The following is a 22,188-nucleotide window of genomic DNA, read 5'->3' as shown; positions in this document are numbered from 1 at the left end:
GTATTTGGGGACCCCTTTCCCAAATGAGGCCACACTCACAAGTTCTGGGAATTGGGATCCAGACCTACTTTTTGGGTGGCCAGTGTTCTACCCTCTGTCCTTTCTATGTTCCCTATTTATGACTGGTCACCTGTACCCAGGGTTTTTATGATTTTTATATGGCTGTGGTGAGACCAAATCAGCTTGCACTCCACTACCCGGTGGCCGAAGCCATGCAGAGCAGACCTGGCGCTGTGTGTCTGTGAAGGGGCTGATGCTCTGTCCTCCGAGATGAACACCCCTGGTCCTTCCAGCCTTGCTCTCAGCTGGCTGGCGTTCTCCTGATCAGTCATCCTGGGTGTGCCTCTGACGGACACAGAGAAGGGAGAATGCTGCATTTATCCCTGATGACCGAGAAATGAGGTCATGTCTCTTCCACTTGCTAAATAGGTGACCAAGACATGGGTTTCTTTGAAATAATGGTGACACTGTTGCAAAGTCAAGTGGTTGTCACTTGCACATCCATCCCCAGGTTTAGCCTCGCTGCTAATCCCACTGGGGTCACATTAGCATCTGGGGAGTCCTGTCACAAGTTTGCCCTCATTTTGAAATGACTGTATAATGAGCCCCAGATCATTTTCACACATGATCTGTTCCTTTAATTCAAAAAATATTTGTTTGGTGTCCATTAGTGAAGGCAAAAGAAGAGCAAAATCAGGCCTATCTCTAAGATGTCCACCCCTTATATAAGCTCATGCCTATAATCTTAATACTCAGGAGGCTGATCGGGAGGATTGCCATGAGTTTGAGGCCAGCCTGAGCTACGTAGTAAGTTTTAGGTCAGTTTTTCAGCCAAAGAGCCAGTGTCTATCCTGTGAGAGCTAGCCGTGAACTAAGAGACATGGATTAACTAAAATTACAAACCGAGGTGACTGGGGAAAGGCTGGGCTAGGATGATTTGATCCCTCAAAGTGGTGAGACCAGACGTAGGAGACAAAGTTAGGCTTGCAAAGTTATGCTCCCGTACCGAAGCCTCCTCCTCCTCCTCTGCTGGGCCGCAGTGGCAATGACCTCAGATGGACTAATTCCACACATGCTGTGTTCATTGCTTTCTGCTCCCATGATTTTTCACTGTGTGCAGTAGGTGCAAACCTAATAGAACTTGGAAGTGCATATAAGTTGTAAAATTAATATTGGCTATTTAGTTGTGTGTGGTATTAATAATTTACATTGAATGTATTAATAGTAAGTATTGCTTTGTGGTACAGTTTTTTAATGTTGTCCTCTCCTTTCTGTTTTTTGTTTGGTTGGTTGGGTTTTTTAAGGCAAGTCTTGCTATGTAGTCCATGCTGACCTTGAACTTGCAACCCTCTTAGACGCTGGGTTCACAGGTGTGCTTCACCACGCTGGCTGTGATATCCCCCATAATAAAAGTCCTTTGGTGCTGTTAAGGATGCTTTTCTGATTGTGTGGCTCAGTTCGTATCTAAGCAGTCCTGCCTCACAAATTTAATTGGGGTAGAAATCCCTTTGGTTCCTATCTTATGCCCTGATGGTGACAGGCTTGGTGGTTCTCCGTGGATGTCACACTTCTAGGTTGCTGAGGAGGTTCAGAAACCCATGTGCCTCGGCAGCAGGAGACGCCCGTGACAGTTATAAACACGGTGTTCCGTGTGAAGTGACCTGCTAAGAGTGTAGAAGGAGAATTCCCCAAGTCACCCTGCTCCAACCTTTGGCTCTAGTCACTCTGGTCTTTTCATGTCACACACACACCTGTGGATCCTCCACAGAGTCCCAGAGCAGTCTTAATAAAGTCAAATCTGTGAGACCCAGCTTGCACTAATGTAGAGCTTTGGTTCTCAGCATGCGCTGAGCTCAGTTCACTCTAATGTGTATGAGTTTCTGGATTTGTAACTTGAAAGCAGAGATGGATAACTTTGGGTTGGGAGTCCTCTTCCGAGAGTCTACCCGCATGGGGAAGCTCATAGAAAACCCTACAGCGGAGAGTTTCCTCTAAAGACCTCATTGTTATGTCTACAAATAGGGAGTTTCCTTGCACCCTAGACCGTGTGTGAAGGGTTCCCAGGCACCTTGCAGAAACAAAACTAACAAAACTGGTGTTGCCTTGCTCATCCTGCCCTCGCTGTCATTTTTATCCCTCTCTCCTGGGGATCCTCACGCGTCCTAGTTTCTGTTTTACTGTGGCAGTTGAATGCCAAGTGCTGCGTTCTTGATGGGTGTCTAAGACATTTGGTTTCCTTTAGTACAGTTTTAGTTCACGACCTTCTCACTCCCCAGTGCCTATGATTTTACAGAACACCAGATTTACCTTTTAGAGCCTATGAAACCATAGCTCTTGAGAATGTAATAGCAAGCTTTTACGTTGCGCTTCCTTCTTTTATTTTACGTGAAAATATTATCCCCTCCAGGCTCTTTTTTTAAATGCTTTTTTTTCTTTAGGCAGTTGGGACAATCAAAGTGAAAGTTAGTAATTACTCCCTTCGTTTCACTGTGGTCCTGTTATTCTTTTTTTTTTTGATTTAATAAAGTTTTATTTTTCCAAAAGTACAGCTGATTGAACCTGTTCATGCATCTTCACCAGCAGCTGGGGCATCTCCACCCTTTGTGTTTCTGGTGTAAATTACTTGGGCTCTGTGCTTTGAAACCAGCTTGATAAGCCCTTTACTAAGGAGCTCCTGAAGAGCTGCCCTGGCCAAGGAACCGCGAATCTTCAGTCTCTCAGAGACCACGGCTGGAGTAATAAGTTTATAGTTGGGCACTTCCTTACAGAGTTTGTCGTATGTAGCCTTGTCAAACAGGACTAGATTGTTGAGCTTGTCCCGAACTTTGCCTTTGGACCACTTCTTCTTTTTGGCCTTGCCACCGGACTTATTTACTGGGTCTTTGTCTTTTTTGGCCGACTTTCCGGCATCTTTCTTCTTCTTGTCATCCTTGGGCGGCATGATGAAGTTCGGAGAGTGGCGACGACCACAGCAGCCTCCCTAAGATGTCGAGAAAAAAGGAAGGGTCCTGTTTTTCCTGAGAGGACTCCAAATTGCACAACCAAGCGAGATGTCTTTGGCTTCATGGCTCTGAGTTGTGGTTGGTCTCTTCTTAATTGGTATATGTTCATTGTCTGCCATGTTGGGGTTCAGATACATCCTGAACTTTGTCTGCATTCATCCCCCTCCTTCCTCTAGCCATCCACCCCTTCCCTTCTCCCCTCAGTCTCCTTTCTTCTTTCGTGTTATTCGTGATGACAGATGGACAGAGAAGTGATATTTGTCTTTCTGTACCTAGATTATCTAATTTAATATAGTGATTTCCTGTCTTAGTCATTCTCCTGAAAGTAGCATAATGTTGTTGTTCTTGGTGGCCGAAGAAAGTCCGATCGTGTGCATAACCACATTTTCTTTATCCATTCATCTGGTTGATCGCGTCACTGGCTTTCGTGGTGCTGCTGCCGTAAACGTAGGTGTGGGAGCATGTCTGTAGTGTGCTGGCTTAACGGTGGTCAGATATGTACCCAGAATGGCGTTGCACATGTAGCTTCTTGAGATCCTCCAGAGTTCCGTAGTGGCTAGAGTGTTTGTAGTCCTATCAGCCATGTCGAAAAATGGGCTAATAAACAGGTAGTCTCAAAAATGATTTAGAAATGGCTAATAAACAATTAAAACAATGCCAAACACCCTTGGCCATCGGGGCAATACAAATTCAAACCACTCTGAGTTTTCATCAGATAGCATGGCTGCTGTTAAGAAAAAACAGCAAGTACTGGTACCTGATCATTCTGGGGGGAACTCTGTTTCAGATCATCACACTTAGGCTTTATCTTGAGAGCCAGGAAGGGAGAGCAAACAGCTGTAAGTGCATTGACTTCTTCCTAATGTGCACGGGGAAGAAAGGGACCTCATGAGAGAAAGACTTTCCTTCAAATACCGCCCCATCTTGAGCTCCCTCCTCGTTGCCTCCATGAGGCGGGTCACAATGTACATTCATCCCTGAGAGCTCATGGCATGAATACATTACCACGCCCACATCGATTCCAAATAGCTGGCCTTGCAAAAGGAATGCATTTTAAATAAACTTGGACTCATCCTTGGCATTAATTTTGACTGGACACCTTAAGAGAAATAACCTTGTATATTGCTCTTAAGTTTGATGTTTCCCCTTAATCTTCCTTTCCCATTTAGTTCTAGAAGTTGCAATGTCAGGGCCAAGGTATTAGGAAGAATACCTGGAGGATCTGTGTCGTGGGCTGATGCGATCCTGGCCCTTAACAGGAAGCAGAGGCTCAGCTTCTTGGGGGTGTGGGTCACTGGTGTCCGCATCCCTGTTTTGTGGTCAGTGTCTCCATGTAAAATTGGCAGCTGTTGTCCCTTACAACAGTGGTAAATTGCAGCAACCACATCCAACTCCGCGGTTAAGTTTAATCACAAAATGTTTGTGCTGCGCCTACGAAACTTCTGCTTCCATCAACAGTGTGCAGGTCATTGTACCTGTTCTTGAGAATTTCTCATCTTTGTTTACCTTCCTTAGGTTTCCACTGTATCCGAAGGGAGGAGAGAAGCTGCAGTTTGATTACGGCGTCTACCTTCTGAACAAGAACATAGCCCAGGTAAGTGACCTCTCATTTCTCTGGCTCCATTGTTAACCCTCTCTCCATAATCACCTACCTCAGCCAACAGTTACAGGGCAGTGCTGTTTGTCGGCCACTGTCTTATTCTGTGATGTCAGCCTGAGTTCGGAGACTCGGTGGGTCTGTGTTGGAATCTCTGACTGTAGCCGCCCTTTTCTAAGCTCCTCCTGGAAGGCCTGGGCTTGAATGTGTGGTCTGAATAATCCCTTGGCTCTGCTGCTTGATTGCTAATAGCTTTCTCCTCTTAGACCACTTCTGGGGACTCGTTTTGTGTTATTGTTTATGAAGTAAAAGTTTAGTGCTTTTGGCAAGTCCGTAATGGTCTCCTCACCTCATTATCCGGGGCCCAAAGGGAAAGACCAAGCCTGTGTTCTTTCCAACCCATCTTGGATTCTTGTGGCTGCCTCAGCGTCCCATCGCGTCGTGTCTGTCCACAGACCATAGGATGGGCACCAGATGCCTGAGTCTGTGTTTCCTGAAAGCAATCCATAGCATTTCTTTAGTGCAGTTGGCTCTACGTCAAGAGGTCGGCGTTCCACGAATTTTTCAGCTGCAGAGGAAGGCCTGCTTGGGTGCTCTCCTTGCCTTTGGACACCGTCGGAGCAGCACCATGTGGTGCTGTAGCCACAGTTCACTCTTCCTTGAAGACATTGTCAGCTGGGCCCTCGGACCTTTGCATTTTACACAAGTAATAAGTTTTGTGATGCTTCGCTTTTACGAGCCTCAGTGGCCTTTCCTCCATATGAGTCTAAAAGCCAATCAGACTGGAATTATTCTTCCATATGTGTTATCTTCGTTTTCCTTCTCCACAACAACTTGAGTTTAATGTTGGGTTTTTGAAATGTGCTTTTTATGAAGATCGTTATCCTTGTCTGAAATTGGATCCCGTTTCTAGTTTGCCACACTGCATTAACCACTTGCTTCCTAGCCCAGGCTCCACACGCTCGGGATCACACCACTTTCACCCTCACCTTCATGCTAGGGCCACACACACAGGCTCTGCCCGTGACTCGCCTTCCTCGGGCCCTTCTTCCCACCATTGATGCTTTTCCTCCCTCTGTTTTCAGCAGAAAGGCATTTCTGTCAAAGAAGCGGGACTTTAGTATCAAGGCTGTCTGGCTCACTCACATCTGTCATAGTTCTGTCGTTCCTGGAAAAGACCATGCACTGACATGCGGGTCTAGTCCCAAAGCACCACTAGTGTCACACCAAGGAAGTCGAAGTAAATTAGTAAATAAGCGAATCAGCCAGCTTGTCCAGGGTGCTCAGCTGGAGCGGAGAGAGCGTATGTACAGAGAGCGTACGGAGAGAGCATACACACAGTTTGTCTAACAGTAAAAGCAGTGCTGCTTAGAAGAACACATTTCTAGTATGAGTTCAGAGGTTCTCTCCTGCCCTGTGTTTCTGCTGCTGGATTTTGCCCTGTGCATGTAGGCACTAGATTTGGAAGCTTCCAGGTGCAGCCTGCCCTGCTACAGCACCGGGATCAAATAAATAAATAAATAAATATGCTTATCTCTCATAAATATACATCAGCGTCAAACTCAAGACTGCGTGGACATGTCTTGTTCCCAGCAGAAATGGAAAGTGGTATACAGAGACGCTAAGAGTAGCCCAGCTGGAAGGCCAAGTGGAAGCTGCCTGTGTGTGGCCGCGTTGAGCTTCAGCTCACAAAGGGAGCACTTCCCAAGTAGCCCCTGACTTCCTAACCAAGCCCAGACCACAGTGCATGTCAACCAATGTTCTCATCTGCGTGAGAAGTAGCCTACCTGTGGTGATCGTGTGTTTAGCTTTGTATTCTTTAGGGGCGGGCAATAGCTTGTCTGCCCTAGGAGATTGTCACTTGCTCCCTGGTGTCTTTTTGTTTCTTCCAGACAGACTTCTGTAGCTTTGAAATATTGTGCAGGAAGCCACTTTTAAGCACACGAAAGAAACTTAGTAAATTTGTGGCCCCAAGAAGTTTGGGAAAGTTTCTTTTTGTTTCGACCTTCCTGGCATCACTTTTCCACGTTCCGATTTGTAATAAAGCTATTAATAACTGTGGTTCGTAAGCCAGTCTCAGCCATCCAGTGTGTGTAGCCTTGGAAGGATTATCTGGATACTGTAGCACATGTTGTCAAAGAAGAATCTGTCTTCTCTGCCAGTCCCGTTTCTACCGCATCTCTAGAGATGTGAACAAGCCCTGCCCTTAAGACAGCCCCACCTCTGTGATTTACAGGCCACGTTAGTGGAGGTGGATGACAGGGCCGGCGTGTGTGAAAGTGCCAGAGAAAAGGAGTGAAGTCATTTAATGCCGCATCCGCACCATGGCTGAGGGTTTGAATAGTCAATAGGACCTTTCACCACAACCAGAAGTCATAGTAAAACCACTTTTCTGGGGGAGGAAATGACAGAACTTAGTAATATTTGTTACTTTAGGATTTGGGATCCGGCCAGCCCGGGTTCTGAAAGCACAGGCCTTCAAGCAGAACCCTGAAATACCATGGGAAGAGCAGAGAGCCCACCTGCCCTCTGCTTGCCACCGCAGTCTGAGGTGTACGTGTGCGAGTAAGTCCAGCACAATGTCTGTGGCAGCAGCGGCCGCTCACGTCTGTCCAGAGCCAGTGCCCCTCAGTAGCAGACAGCCTTCGCTGATGGGCAGCAGGAGATGCTGAGGCCCGAGTCCTGCATTGCAGCCCGTGCCTGGAATCCTCACGCTAGGGAGACTGAGACAGGAGGATCGCTGTGAACTCCAGACCAGCTTGGACCACATAGTAAGTTCTAGGCCAGCTGGAGCTAGTAACAAGTCTAAAAAAAAAATTCAAGAACACTCCCAAGTGTAGTATAATTAGCATAATTAGCATTAATTATTTTAAAATGGGGTGTCTGTGCCTGGGGGTGTAGCTCAGTTCATGGAGCTCATGCCTAATAAGTTTCAAGGCTCTGGGTTCCACGCCCACTACTACCAAGAAACAAAGATTCTTGCTTCGTTCTACTTCTAGTTGAATGGGCAAAGGCGTATGGTAAATAAAAGCATTTCAGATGTAGTAAGTAACGTGCTAGAGATTAAGTAACATAATAGAAAATAACTGGAGAGGGACCTGCTTTCGACAAGGCTGCCAAGCAAGCCTTATCGAGGAAGTAGTTGTTGCGCTAAGGCCTGGATGACGGCTGAGAAACCAGCTGTGCAAAGAATAAGGGACGGGAAGTTCCTTTCCGTAAGGCCACGGCCACAGCAGGGGCAAAGGCCAGGGCTGGGAAAAGAAGAGGTGCACGTGGCTGGAGCGTAAGCCCTGTTCTTCTGAAGAGGCGAGCGGGTCTCTGCTCCCCCTCCCCTGTCTCTCTCTCTTCCCTCCTCTTTACCCTTCTCTCAATAAACTCCTCACTTCATAAAACATAAGGGACCATAGGACAGGGGAACCTTTAGGGGGCACAGGGAAAGCCTCAGCCTGTTTCTGAACTCACAAACGAGGGACGATGGCATTTGTTCATTCATACTCTGCTGGTCAGCAGGCTAGGCACAAACGAAGAGATACCATGTGGGGGATGAATTCATGGGCTGACTACGGGAATTAAGGGAGAAAGAAATTATCAAGATTGGGGTCTGGGTCTTATGTATGAGAAATAATGCTATTTATTTTAAAAGGAGGAATCCAGAGATGAAGGAAGCAAATCTGCTTTGGGAGTTAAGTCCAGGTTGCTTTTTAGAAATCGGGATGGGTTCATTAAGAGGACAAAGGGATACATGGGTTGGAATCCATTGCTGTAGTCAGTGCTATGATGGAAATCTGGGGAAAGAAACCAGTGTGTATTGTTTAGATCTATGGAACCAGGTGAGGTTAACAGGAACAAGATAGCTGAAAAGAGGGGGGCATGCAGTGGAAGTCACATTTAGAAGCTGATAACAGGGCTGGAGAGACGGCCCAGCAGTTAAGAAGTTGATATGGGAGGCACAGGAGCACACGGAAGCGGGAAGTGAACAGGGAAGGATCAGAAGCGAGCAGAAATGCGTCCAGTTCCCCTTCCAAACTGGGAGGGCTGTGGGGTTTAGGAAGTAACTTGTGGCTGTGCTCGCTTTCATTCGGTTGTATTGGGGAGGTTAAAATCTGGTTTCTGGAACTGTATATTTGGATGTTGCTGTTGGGGGTACATTGAAACAGGGTGGCCTCAAACTCCATGTGTTGCTGGAGATAACCTTGAACTTCTGATTCTCTTCTCCACACTGGGGAGGTAGAGACAGGAGAGAGTTCCAGGCCTGAGCTACAGGGTGAGCTACAGGAGACCCTTTCCCAAAGAAACAAAACAAATCCAAAAGAAGGTGATGGAAAAAAGATGCTTCTGGATGACAGAAACAAACGTCTGGTCTCTCCATGTCTCAGAGGCTTTGAGGACAGCGGCTCCACATAAGGCAGGGGCAGGGAGAAAGCCCAGCTCTTTGTTCACCTGCAGAACACTGGCCAGTGTGGCATAAAGGATAGTGTGTGTTACTGTTCATACCACTCATACGAGTGTGAGGACCTCAGAAACCACATAAAAGCCAGCCCGGCGTGGCCACTGCCTGTAATCCCAGCAGTCAGGCGGCGGAGGCTAGACCCCCAGCTCAAGCTGGCTAGCTAAATAAACTGTCCAGGAGATCCCGCCTCGGGAAATCAAGTGGAAGCTACTGACACCTAACATCAATTGCAGGTCTCTGCATTCATATGCGCACTTACACACGTGTTCCTTGTATTCCATGCACGTGCCCCTGGAAGCCAGAAAAGGGCATCAGGGCTTTTGGAACTGGAGGTACAAATAGTTATGAGCTGCCATGCGGGCGCTGGGAATCGAGCCTGGGTCCTCTGCAAGAGCAGCCAGTGCTCCCAACCGCTGAACTGTCTTTCCAAAACAAAATAGTTTTTTTTAAAAATGCCCATGGTGAGGCAGTAGAGTATGCTGGATATGTAAAATTCCCACGCGCCTTCCTGATAGTCTGTGTCATGGGAAGGGGCCCTGCATGGCTCGCTCTGTGTGGCCCAAGGATCACAAGAGGCATTTGAGTCACCAGCTGAACTGACACTTTCTCACGCAGCAGCCTCTGGCATCAGAGAGCGGTCCTTCAGACTTTGGGTATTTGACAAACATTTTTTCAAAAATGAATGAAGTGGGCCTGCCCTTAAAGGAAATGAACTGATGATAAAACTCAAGATTTTGAATTTCAGAGCCAGGCATGGCAGCACACATTCGTGATAGCACACGGGAGGCGAGATAGCAAGACCCTGCCTTCAACAGCAGCAGCAGCAAAAGACCTGCGTTTGCCACCAGGACTGGCAGCTTTCCAGTCCTAACAGCTGTTTTGTTTTGTCAGATATTATATAGGCCACATATATGCTCTATAAGCTAAGTTTTCAAAATGGCCCTTACATATGAAGTCATGCACGGGTCAGGATCCTTCAACAGCGAGAAAGACCAATTAAAGAACTGCAGTGTCTAAGATTGTGAACCGCTTTCACAAGACTCTGTGTTTCTCATAAATTACCTCCAGGTCCTTGAAGATTGTTAGATACGCCTCTGTCTTCTAGCTGTAGATGTAGGTAAGGCTGGATTTTCTTACAGAGCAACATGGTAAGAAAATGAATGCAGAAAAATCAAACTTCAGTTGTTTTCATTTAAAGTAATAGATTTCATTGTTTCTCTAAAATTTATTTTTACGCGTATGTGCGTGTAAACCTTGCACACATGGAGGCTGGAGTAGTATCAGGTCCCAGAGCTGGAGCTGCAGCTGTGAGCTGCCTGAACTGAGCCCAGGTCCTCTGTGGGATCAGCAGTGTTGTTAATTGCTCAGCCATCTCTCTAGCTCCTGTTATTTTTTAGTGAATTAATAGTTCTCATTTCCAATATATCAAATGCTAGCATAGATGTGGCCTACATACTCAAAATGTCTTTGGGGGCCCTCACTGATTTTCAGAGTGTAAAGGAGACCAAAGCCTTTGAATCGCTGTCCTAGACACTGCGGCCATGTGGACTTCCTGCGAAAGCCCTCAGCTGCTCACTCCCTAATGGGACCAGATGCATGTATCGGCCCCAGACGTCAATCCTGGTGTTGAGACCAGACCTACCCACTGAGTTCCGGTGCACACAGCGGCTCAGCAGCCCCCTGTGGACTCTACACCATCTCTTTGGCTGTTTTAAAACCAGGCCCTCTCCTTCCTCCCCAAAAGCTGAGGGACTGAGGACCTAAGGGATACACTTTATAAACAGCCATGACAACTTAGGTTCAGTTGACTGTAAGGACTTTGGTGTGATTTCAACCCTATGACCATCTCATGTCTGTGTTAGAGATCTGGAACTGCTCGTGTGGCGATCTCTGTAGCTTCACAAGCCTGTCACATTGTTCCAGATTAAGTATTTCCTCTAGCTTGATGGTGATTGTTCTTTTTTTAGAATTCAGGCCACTCTGTGGATTCCGCATAGACCATTATCTCTGTGCCAAGAGTTAAGTAAAACAACAATTAAGACCTTTGGACTGGTGCTCATTACAGCAATACGTGTGCTTGCCCGGGGTCTCCATGGCTGTCCCTGTTACTCTGTCCCTTCCTGTCCCCACGAATTTATAGACTTTATAGAAAGTGGAAGTACCCTCTCCTTTTAAACAAGCCATGTCCTGTGAGGTCATGGTCTTTCTCTAGCACTCACTGGTGCCCACAGTACATGGCTGGCCAGGATCAGCCTGCCTATTGGTGACTTAAATCTGTGCACGCCTCTCCAGCATAGAGTTCAATATATATGACACAGGGAGAAATGCATTTAATTTTGTGAGTCTCCTGGGAATTAGGAATACATATTCCAAAGGTTGCTCTTTCTTTTTCCCCACTAGTGCTGGGGATTGAACATGGGACCACACGTGCTCACCGAGCACACCACCGTGAGCCGCAGTCCCCAGCCCTCTAAGAGTATTTTCATAGTCAAAATGTTCCCCCATGCTGCCAACAAAAATTTGGCAATAATGTAGTGAAAGCTCATATTTAAAATTCTTAAAACGACTTTACTAAGATGTAATTGACGTGCCTTACAGTTCACCCATGGAAAGCATAAAACCCAGTAGCTTGGTGTACACACACATACGTGTTGATGTAGCAACCCGTTTCACACACATGTGGCGGCCAAAAGTCAACACTGCGTGTTTTCCTCTACTAATCTCCTTACTGTTGTGTGAGACAGAGTCTCCCTGTGATCCTGGAAAGCTCATCGCTTATTTTAGACCGCTGGTCAACAAGCCCCAAGGATCCTCCATCTCCGCCTTCCCCTAAACACTGAGGTTACAGGCACACATTCTTACATGGAGATCTGAACCCGGGTCCTCCTGCTTGCACATCCAGCCCTTCACCCACTGAGCCTCTCCCCAGCCTCACCGTCCTTTAATATTTGGCAAATAATGTTCCTTCAAACACAGTCAATTTAGGACCTTGTTGTTGTCCCCAAAAAGGAACCCTATACCCATTTCCCAGAGCCCCTTCCGCTTTCTGTTCTGTGAATTTGACTATTCTGGACATTACATGATGATGGAGTCATAAGATTGGGGGTCTTTTGTGACTGGCTTCTTTTGCTTAGCATAACATAATGGAACATGAATCAGATGTTCTTTTTATTGGCAAGTCATTTTGCCTATTACAAGACATACAGAGGTGAACCATACTTAGGTTCGTGAGCTGATGCTTATTTGAATGGTTTTGACCTTTTGTTTATTATAATATTGCTGTTGTGAACTGTGGTGATACTTTGTTTGTGTTTTAACAAATAAAGCTTAGGAGGGGGAGAAGAATGGGAGGAGGGGGAAGGAAATGGGAGGCTGGGAGGAGGTGGAAATTTGTTTTTTTTTTCTTTCTTTTCTTTATTCTCCTTTTATCAATAAAAAAAATTTAAAAAAAAAGAAAAAAAGGGAGGGAGGGGAAAGAGATAGTGATGTAATTACATTTTAATTAAAATGTATTAAATATAAAAAGAAAATGCGATAAAAAAAAACAAATAAAGCTTGCTGGAAGATCAGAGTGCAGAGCTAAGCCACTAGAGACTGGCCAGGGAGTGGTGGCACACACCTTTAATCCCAGGACTCAGCAGACAGAGGCAGAGATCTCTGTTGGTTCTAAAAGAGAAACAGAGCTCACACAAAGGCGATCCCAGAAGTTGGGATCGCACATCTTTAATCCCAGCACTTCCTTCCTTCGTCTTTGTCTGGCCATGTGGGTGCACACGTGCATAGTGAATGTGTATTTAAATACAGGGGATATATATTTAAATGAAGATTTTTTGACAGAAAGATATATATGGTTCTCTAAGATTTTCATTTTGAACTTAGAGAGGTTGATTGCATGTTTTGTGCTTTAAATGATTGATTGAATGTTTATCCACTCACATGTTAACTTTTAAAAGAACTATCATCAGTTATTAAGCAATTTCCTAGACATTTCAAGTATTATTTTGGCTGTAATTACCAAAAGTATGGAGGAGGATGATACACCGATAAGACTTTACATCACTGGACTTGTTTCCAGCTTTAAACTGAAACGAGAAACCCACACCAGGAACGTCGTCTGTAATTAGAAAAGCAGAACTGTAGCTCTCCTCATATCACTTTCCGGAGCAGCGCCCATTCACACATCCCGCCTCTGTTGATTGATTGCAGCGCCCATTCACACATCCCGCCTCTGTTGATCGCAGCGCCCGTTCACACATCCCGCCTCTGTTGATTGATTGCAGCGCCCATTCACATATCCCGCCTCTGTTGATTGCAGCGCCCATTCACACATCCCGCCTCTGTTGATCGCAGCGCCCGTTCACACATCCCGCCTCTGTTGATCGCAGCGCCCATTCACACATCCCGCCTCTGTTGATTGATTGCAGCGCCCATTCACACATCCCGCCTCTGTTGATTGATTGCAGCGCCCATTCACACATCCCGCCTCTGTTGATTGCAGCGCCCATTCACACATCCCGCCTCTGTTGATCGCAGCGCCCGTTCACACATCCCGCCTCTGTTGATTGATTGCAGCGCCCATTCACACATCCCGCCTCTGTTGATTGATTGCAGCGCCCATTCACACATCCCGCCTCTGTTGATTGCAGCGCCCATTCACACATCCCGCCTCTGTTGATCGCAGCGCCCGTTCACACATCCCGCCTCTGTTGATTGATTGCAGCGCCCATTCACATATCCCGCCTCTGTTGATTGATTGCAGCGCCCATTCACACATCCCACCTCCGTTGATTGCAGCACCCATTCACACATCCCGCCTCTGTTGATCGCAGCGCCCATTCACACATCCCGCCTCTGTTGATCGCAGCGCCCATTCACACATCCCGCCTCTGTTGATTGATTGCAGCGCCCATTCACACATCCCGCCTCTGTTGATTGATTGCAGCGCCCATTCACACATCCCGCCTCTGTTGATCGCAGAAGCCCGACAAGCGTTGGCATTGTCGTACTCAGCCACAGAGCTACTGGGTGAACACTCTGAGAGCAGGGCCCATGCTCGCTGGTTTCTTCCTAGCTGGCAGCACTGGAGCTGAGGGGTACATCCAGCATCTTGCTAGGCTTCCCATCTCTGACTCCTCTTCTTCCTCTGTCCTAGTTCTACAAGACTCATTTTAGCTTCTTAGTCTGCGGGACTGGCTTTTCAAAGCACCTCCACAAGTGACATCTGCTGAGAGGGAGCTATGCAGGGAATGCATCTCAGCGGAAAGGAAATAAAGAAGGATCATGGCTGGATTCTTTGTGATTGATTGAGCCTTATGAAATGAATCATGAGCCATATGAAAAATGAATTTGGTCTGATTTTAGTTGGCATCAGACTGACCAGCATAGCTTAGACATAAGATATTTGGAAATTTATAAGCTTGAGTTTCCAATGAGAATAAAATTAGTATCCTTATTAATGTAAATTTAGCAAGTAAACAGCCAAAAAATAGATTAAGATTAACTAATAGAAAGGCAGCATAGCGGAATGGCTAAGCACTTAGCTGGGCGTAGTAGCCTACTCCTGTAATCATCCCAGCACTCCCAAGGCTGAGACAGGAGGATAGAGACTTCAGGGCAAGCCTGGGTTGTGTGCAAAACTCCACTTAAGGTGGGAAAAAGTGGGGGATATCATTAAAGCAGTGCTTTGTGGGAAATGTATAGCTTATAGAATAACAGCTAAAAATGGATACCCAACCCAGGCAGTCTGATACAGAGTGCCTGTTGTTCAAAAGTGGAGACATGGCTCATACCTGTGTAGATCGGACTGGTCTCAAACTCCTGATATTCCTGGGTCAGCACCTGTGGTGCCCAGAGTACATAGTTAAAATAGATACAGTTTTAAATAAACAGTTTTTGATTGTGCAGTATGTTGTACTTCCTGCTTTTTCTATTTAACTATACTGTAAATACAGTTTCTGTTGGTAAGTAGAACTATATGGAGGTTGTTCTATAGTACGGATGGACCACAGTGAATTTAACAGCTTCCTTATTGGTGGAAATTAGGGCCATTTCCAGTATTCCTTCATTTTTTCACTGTAATATTGGCCTTATATGTGAGAATAAATATATAGGCCAGGTATAGTAGTAGCTCATACCTGTGATGCCAGCATTTGGGAGGCTAAACAGGACTGTCAGCTGTAGAGACAGACGGCTTTAGAGCGGCTCAGAAGAAGAGGAAGACACCATGGCGCAACAGAGGCCGTGAGCCCTATCACATAAAAACAAGGAACTCGAAGCCAGGGAGAAGTGACAGTGCCGACCAGGAAGTGAACCCAGTCCTTATTTGCACAGCCACAGCCACAGCCTCAAACTGACTCAGCCCAGATAATCGTGCTCCGCTTCAGAAGGCAGGAAAAGCTAACGAATCCTAAAGATGCAGGGCAACCTCTTTAAAGCAGGAGAATCATAAATTCTGGTTTCTCCTGGGCTAATGTAGCAAGTTTGAGTCCATCCTGAGATACATGAGAACCCCGTCTCAAAAAGAGAAAGAATTTGGCACCATCCAGTGAAGCTGAACATCTGTATATGAGAGTGTTTATAGCAGCAGTGTGCACGTTAGCCAAGGACTGGAGCCCAGCTGAAATCTGTCGGTAACATGTCCATCATTTATCACAGTGTGTTTCCATACGGAGGACCTCGCCACCATGAAACCATGGCAAAGGCGAGGACAGAGTCCACTATCGAACGAGATCCCCACACACAGCTCAAAACCAGGCAAAGGTCAACAGTATTGTTTAGCAGTGGAAACTATGCACCAAATTGTGGCTCTGTTGTAGTGGGAAAGGGGCTCCTGGGGACCCCACGGAACCCAGAAACCTCTGTCTGTAGACTGAACTGTGACTGCACAGGGTTTGTTTTATTGTCTCGGTCCTTGCACCTGCATGTCGGGTGTGGCGTGCTTCTCCGTGTGACAGCAGTGCCAGGGAGCATGGAGCACTGTGCGGGGGGGGGGGGGGCGTGGAGCACTGTGCCGGGGGGCGTGGAGCACTGTGGGGGGGGCGTGGAGCACTGTGCCAGGCGAGTGCTTGTCGCCTCTGAAGACGTCATCGATGGTCACAGAAGGCATTGTTTTATTGTCAAGGAGAGCCTTTTGTTTACTTAGTATCACAGATTAGCATATCTGCTTTTATTGGTTGCAATAGTGTATATGTAGGCAGAGTGGGTTTTTATGTGTGAGTTCTATAGACCTGATCGTCATAAAATATTCCCATGTTATTAGTTCATTTTCAGATGTGGAAGCAGGCTTGGACTAATTTTTTGTGGAGAAGAATTTTTAAAAATTTGACTGAAGGAAATCTGTGTGGAACATTTCTGGAATTTCCCCCTTTATATTATGAAAGAGACGTAGGAAACAGCACTTGTGAGCATCCTAAGGACATGTAATAAGTTCTCCACAGACTAGCAGGCTGGTTTTAGACAGATGTCTTTCCTTCCAACATTCCTACAAGTGTGTGGGATTTCCCAAAAGGCCGGTGGTAAATCTGTGGGCATTTGCTGAATACAGGTCAATCCCCTGTGCCGAGCACTGAAATCAAAGCTCATTAGAAGAGTGGGAGAACCTGTGTCTGTGCCGTCCACAGACTAATTGCGGCGGTCACTCTATCCAAAGATGGCTGAACTCTGACCGCCAACCTAACCACAAGAAGGAAATTACTTTGTATAACTAAGCCAAAAAAAATTTTTTTGGATTTTATTTGTAATGTCACTTCGGATTCTTCCGAAAGACTTGTGAGGCTTTGCTTTCTTTTAATAAGCTCTCGTAATGACAAGTCCCCCCGAGGATGAAGTCATCCAGGCGGAATGTGCCTGTGTCTTAGCTCTGATAAACATCACTTCATGCTATTTAGGAGATTAAAAAAGACTAAAACATGTAAATGTGACTTTTGGGTTATTACGACGAAGGAAGCCCATGGCCCAGCTATCCAAATAGCTCAGCCCCCGCCTGTTTGGAGCGGTGGGCTTGCCCAGGTTGGCAGGCCTGTTCGGAACTCACAGGGCTGCCTTGTGAGCTGTCCTGGAATGTAATTGCTTTGTCTCCTAGGCACATTTATGTGTCCCTCTGCCCCTCACCCTAATTTATCATCTGCTTTATAGTAATTCCGCCCCGACAAGGCCATCAGGCCCCACCGAGGATGCGAAGGGCTGTGAGTGGATGCATTTTCTAATCAGTGACATGAGTTTATATCTCCTTATTAAGATGCCCATTACATTCATACCAGGCGCGATAACATGGACACTAATGCACTTCCCGTCGTCCATCAGGGCGTTTTTATTTATTTCCATAAAGGCGGCATTAATCGCCGAGTGTAAGAGTCGAGGAGGATGTAGGGCTTTTAGTCGTGGTCTAAGGTATTTTAGCGCGATGTCGCTGGGAGAAGGGAGACATCATTATGCTGTCGTTTTTATTCCCTGCCCCGTCCTGAAACACAGTCATTAGGATGTACTTCACTTTGTTTATTTTAAAAGTTAATTCATAACTTTTGTATAATCATTTTCCAAACAAAACGTGTTACCCTAGTTTCCCTACACTTTATAAGATGTGTCTTCCTTTTCTAATTTTAAACTGAAACACAGCATATATACCGAGGTTTGTGTACTTTTTGGACACACAAGCCAGATAGTACTCATTGAATACACCGTACTAGGTTCTGGGTCTTGGCAGAGTGAATCGAAAGTTTTTTCTTATGAAAAATAGTGCATAGGCTGCAGAGATGGCTGGGTGGCTCAGAGACCACGGAGATGGCTGGGTGGCTCAGAGGCCTCGGAGATGGCTGGGTGGGTCAGAGACAGGTCAGAGGCCTCGGAGATGGCTGGGTGGGTCAGAGGCCACGGAGATGGCTGGGAGGTTCAGAGGCCGCAGAGATGGCTGGGTGGGTCAGAGGCCACGGAGATGGCTGGGTGGGTCGGAGGTCACAGAGATGGCTGGGTTGGTCAGAGGCCACGAAGATGGCTGGGTGGGTCAGAGGCCACGGAGATGGCTGGGTGGGTCAGAGGCCACGGAAATGGCTGGGTGGTTCAGAGGCTGCGGAGATAGCTGGTGTCTCAGAGGCCGCGGAGATGGCTGGGTGGCTCAGAGGCTGCAGAGATGGCTCGGTGGTTCAGTGCACTTGTGGCTCCTGCAGAGGACCCAGGTTCAGTTCCCAGCACCCACGTGGCAGCTCGCAACCATCTGTAACTCCAGTTCCAGGAGATGCCACAGCCTCTTCTGGCCTCTTTGAACACCAGGCACATATGCTGTGCACATACACACATGTAGGCAAATACATATACACATGAAATAAGAATTAATAATCATTACTTTTTTTTAAAAGAAAGCAAATAGTTCAGAGGCTAGGAAGTTAGTTGTTTGCGGGGACTGCTCTTTCGTTTCCCAGCCATTCAGATCTGAATAATCACACAGAAACTATATTAATTACAGTACTGTTTGGTCAATGACTGAAGCATATTCCTGGCTAACTCTTATATCTTCAGTTAACCGATTTCTACTAATCTGCGTGCCTGCTCTCGATAGATAGATAGATAGATAGATAGATAGATAGATAGATAGATAGATAGATAGATAGATAGATAGATAGATAGATAATCTATCCTCCTGGCTTTGCTCTGCTAAGCCATTGGCTGAAATAGCTTTATTCATTAACCAATGGTAATAAAACGTACAGCTTACAGAGGGGAGTCCCACACCAGTTAGTGGTTAGGCGTGCACACTGCTCTTGTGAAGGACCAGATAAGCGAGGTTCACAACTGCCTATGATTCTAGCTTCAAAGGATCCGTGCGTTTAACCCACCACATCACCTTCACCAAAGTCTCTGTCAGTAAATGCCTTTGGGTTTTTATTATTATCTCCTTTTGAGCAGTTTGACTCAATTGCTACTGTGACACATTTGAGAAATCCACCAGGAACTTTGCTGTGCCGTGGCTATAGGGCTTCTTCCTATTTCACTTTTGATTTTGCCTTTATTGCTTTGCAGAGCTGTGCGTTCAGTGCATTGTACTGGGGATCCACAGCTCTGTGCACCCCTCTCCCCATTCCAGCTCATTACACATTCACCCCTGCATGTTATCCCAGGTGCAGAAGGAGAACGTTAGGTCAGAATGCCTTTGAATTTGCTCTCTGTGTCAGGCTTCCCACTGTGAAATGCAAGTTAGACTCACTGTAGGGTGACTCTCTGTTGGTGTTCTCTCCCCCACTCCCCCCAGTAACCTTACACAGGATACTAGCGTTCACATCATTGACTATGTAGGGTCCAACAAGCAGCAGATTCCAAGAGTGGATTAGACATCAGTGTAGAAGCTCTCTGAAACTTGGTCCAGAGTGGTAAATACAGTCAACACAGGGTCGTATGAAATATGAGAAGGATATGTATCAATAAGATATCAAGTGAAGTATATAAATAAAACATATAAATCATTAGAACATAGTCATAATAAATATTAGCTCCCCTCTCTACCCACTTTCTACTAGCCCGTGGTTAGTTTTAGCTAACCAAGAGCACACGGTCGAGGCAGAGGTGACTCTGAGGTGGCCAGCGTGGTCTGAAGGCCAGTGTGGTCTGAAGGCCAGCGTGCCATCTGCGGTCCACACAGATGCATTCTTCCCGGGCTGCAGTCGGATTAGGAATCTACTCCACATCAGTAGACACTGCTCAGTCTAGGTGCTGCTTTTTTTGTTCATAGAGGGCACTGTCAGTGAGGATGCACCGTGTTTGATGTTTGTCACAGCTCCTCGTTTGCTCTTAGTGCTTCTTTGAGAGTGACGATAGAAAAGCAGAAGCGAATCATTTTCAAAACCAATCTTTCTTTTTATGGCCTGAGGGGCTCCTGGCGGGTGTTCCGCCTGCCTGCAGGGCAAAGCCCTCCGTGCTGTGCAGTGTTGGGTCTGTCACCGAGGAAGGACCCTGGTGCCTTTATCATCCTTCGGATGGGGGGGGGGGTGATCGCACCTCAGAGTCGGCAGATCCGTCCTGTTTTCCACGGCTCCGCTCACTCTGCATCTCAGGAGTTCTTGCCGTGTGCCAGGCACCGCGTGCCTCCTTGAGCCCTCGGTTGTGCCCAGCCACATCAGCTCTGCCTGGGCTTTCTAGAGGACCAGAAAGGACTAGAAGACGAGAGTGCAACCTGGCTTAAGTCACACAAAGGTGACGTGCCGCCTGGCTGTGTCTTTGTAATGAAGAGTGTGACCCCATTACCGCTGCTATCTAAGACGCGGCGTTTTGAACCTTGAGTGCCCTCGTTTGATCTACGAGCCTACATGGTTTTCGTTCTTTTCGTCACTTATTCCAGAAATACTTGTCACCGCACAGCCAGGAAAGGGCCGGCTCCTGCCCTAAAGTGGGTGCTGGAATTTCCTTCACTTTGTGACTTTCTTCCCTGGGATGACCTTGGGCAGGGAGCCGTGAATCCAGGAAGCTGCTTGGCCCAGTCCCTCATGCAGGGATTTGAAGCGCTGGCTATATTTTGTATTTAATTGTCAGCATCCCTTCCTGTTTGAGACTAATTCAATGGAGATTTGCTGTGTTTTATTTCTGTGTGTTCCCAGATCTATGCTAGCTTGTTAACATGATGTAGTAGACCAGGAATATCCAGTTTTGCTTTCGTACTCTTAAAAACTAAAGTGCATGTTCATAAAATTAAAGGGTCCCAAGAGCCAGTTAATATAAAGCAATATTTTCCCAAGGTCAGAAGTGATTTAATATGAAAGATCATATTTTATCGTAACCATAACAGGCTTAACAAAATCTAGACAGACAAATTGCTAGTTTAGAAATGATCTGAACTTGCTTTCTCCCAAAAAATTTAAAAACAAAGCAGAAACCCACAAGATTGCATGCATGGCAGCAGGCATGGGTGTGCTGCTCCCCATGGCTGTGGCTCTCGGCCGTGATGAGAACGGCTCTGTTCTCATTGTCACGGAGCTTCCTGAAGCCCAGGCATCGCTGTTTCTAGCAAGGAACTGCATCCCAGCCCGGGCAGCCCGGTTTCTCATACCTTTTCATTGATGTAATTTGACTTATTTTGGTTCCTTTCCTAGTGCCTACATTTTGTGAAGCCCTAACATAAATTATTGGCTTGTGAATCCCACGGCCTCAACCTCGCTCTCAATGTGCTGTCCCTGCAGTTCCTTCATTTTCATGTGTGAGAGATTTATTCTTCCTTAGTGGGTTCTAATGTTTCTCCCTGTGCATGCGTGCACACTTACACACCCTTTGGTGTGTATGCTTGTTAATATGCCTAGTACACAGAAATAACCAGTGAGAAAGGCAGGCATATTCTGGGTGAATTCCTTGGTGAGCTTCCTGGGAAATACTTCAGCTGACAGGTATGGTTTTAAAATTGATGCTCACTTCGTAGCGGGGTTGTTTCTCAATCTGTTTTTGCTTATTCTTCTTAGGGATTCTGACTTAGCAGGACCCCGTCTGCCTCGTGTCCTCTGTGAGAGAATCAGTATTCCAAAAATCAACGTGGGCAGCAAAGATGCTATCGTAGATAATGGCATGAGAGCTGTGTGTGGACGTGGTGCCATAGGTCATAGCATGAGACCCATGTGTGGACATGGCTTCAGTCCTCACAGCACCCGTAACAGGTGGAATCACCCCAGTTTACAGATGAGCCCCTTAAAGCTCAGAAAGTGAAGCAACTTGCACGGCCATGCAGTTAAATGAGGGTCAGGATGCTCTCTGGATAGATCTTCCTGTGTTGTTATTTGATTTGATCCTGACAGCATTCATGAAGATTGGCAGGGGTAATTGTCCTGTTTTCCGTTCTCAGAGTTGGGTGGGTGTAGCAACTCCCTTGACTACTTCACCAGGTCTGTTTTAGTCCAGAGACGCGTGTGTGACTTACTTTTATCTCTTATACTGATTGTTTGTTCAGTGATCCTGTGGCCATAAAGCTCAAGTCCTTAATTTCTGGGACGCATCCTTGTGTTCTTCAGTGCCCAGTTTCCTAGACAATGGTCCCCTAAGCCCACTTCTTTCCTACTGCCCATCACACTAGCGCTTGCTTTACCCCTGGTTCATGCCCTTGCGTTTTTCATTTATGCTTCCCTTAGTTTAATGACTAAGAACTTTTTCTCTCTGGCTAATATCCTTTTGTTCCA

General features: G+C 46.4%; 2 protein-coding genes across 5 annotated transcripts in view; one reads left to right on the top strand and one right to left on the bottom strand.

The window, feature by feature from the left end:
- The window catches only part of Uvrag (UV radiation resistance associated), a 227,097-nt gene that overhangs the window by 167,419 nt on the left and 37,490 nt on the right, over nt 1-22,188 (top strand). For all 4 annotated transcript variants that reach the window (XM_075953312.1, XM_075953313.1, XM_075953314.1 and 1 more), the window contains one exon: nt 4,518-4,596. In XM_075953312.1, the coding sequence (XP_075809427.1) occupies nt 4,518-4,596 (79 nt within the window). The remainder of the gene's footprint in view (nt 1-4,517; nt 4,597-22,188) is intronic.
- LOC142837339 (small ribosomal subunit protein eS25) lies at nt 2,499-3,003 on the bottom strand. Its single transcript, XM_075952386.1, has one exon. It carries the CDS (start codon nt 2,939-2,941, stop codon nt 2,564-2,566), a length of 378 nt encoding a protein of 125 aa, XP_075808501.1. The 5' UTR covers nt 2,942-3,003; the 3' UTR covers nt 2,499-2,563.

The sequence above is a fragment of the Microtus pennsylvanicus genome, chromosome 18 (assembly GCF_037038515.1).
Source record: "Microtus pennsylvanicus isolate mMicPen1 chromosome 18, mMicPen1.hap1, whole genome shotgun sequence".
In the NCBI taxonomy this organism is placed as follows: Eukaryota; Metazoa; Chordata; class Mammalia; order Rodentia; family Cricetidae; genus Microtus; species Microtus pennsylvanicus.
The sequence above is the reverse complement of the archived record's forward strand: the minus strand, read 5'-3'. Positions and strand labels throughout refer to the sequence as shown.

What these genes read in the sequence shown, in the direction of transcription:
- LOC142837339 (XM_075952386.1), bottom strand. Translation starts at nt 2,941, where the DNA reads ATGCCGCCCAAGGATGACAAGAAGAAGAAAGATGCCGGAAAGTCGGCC.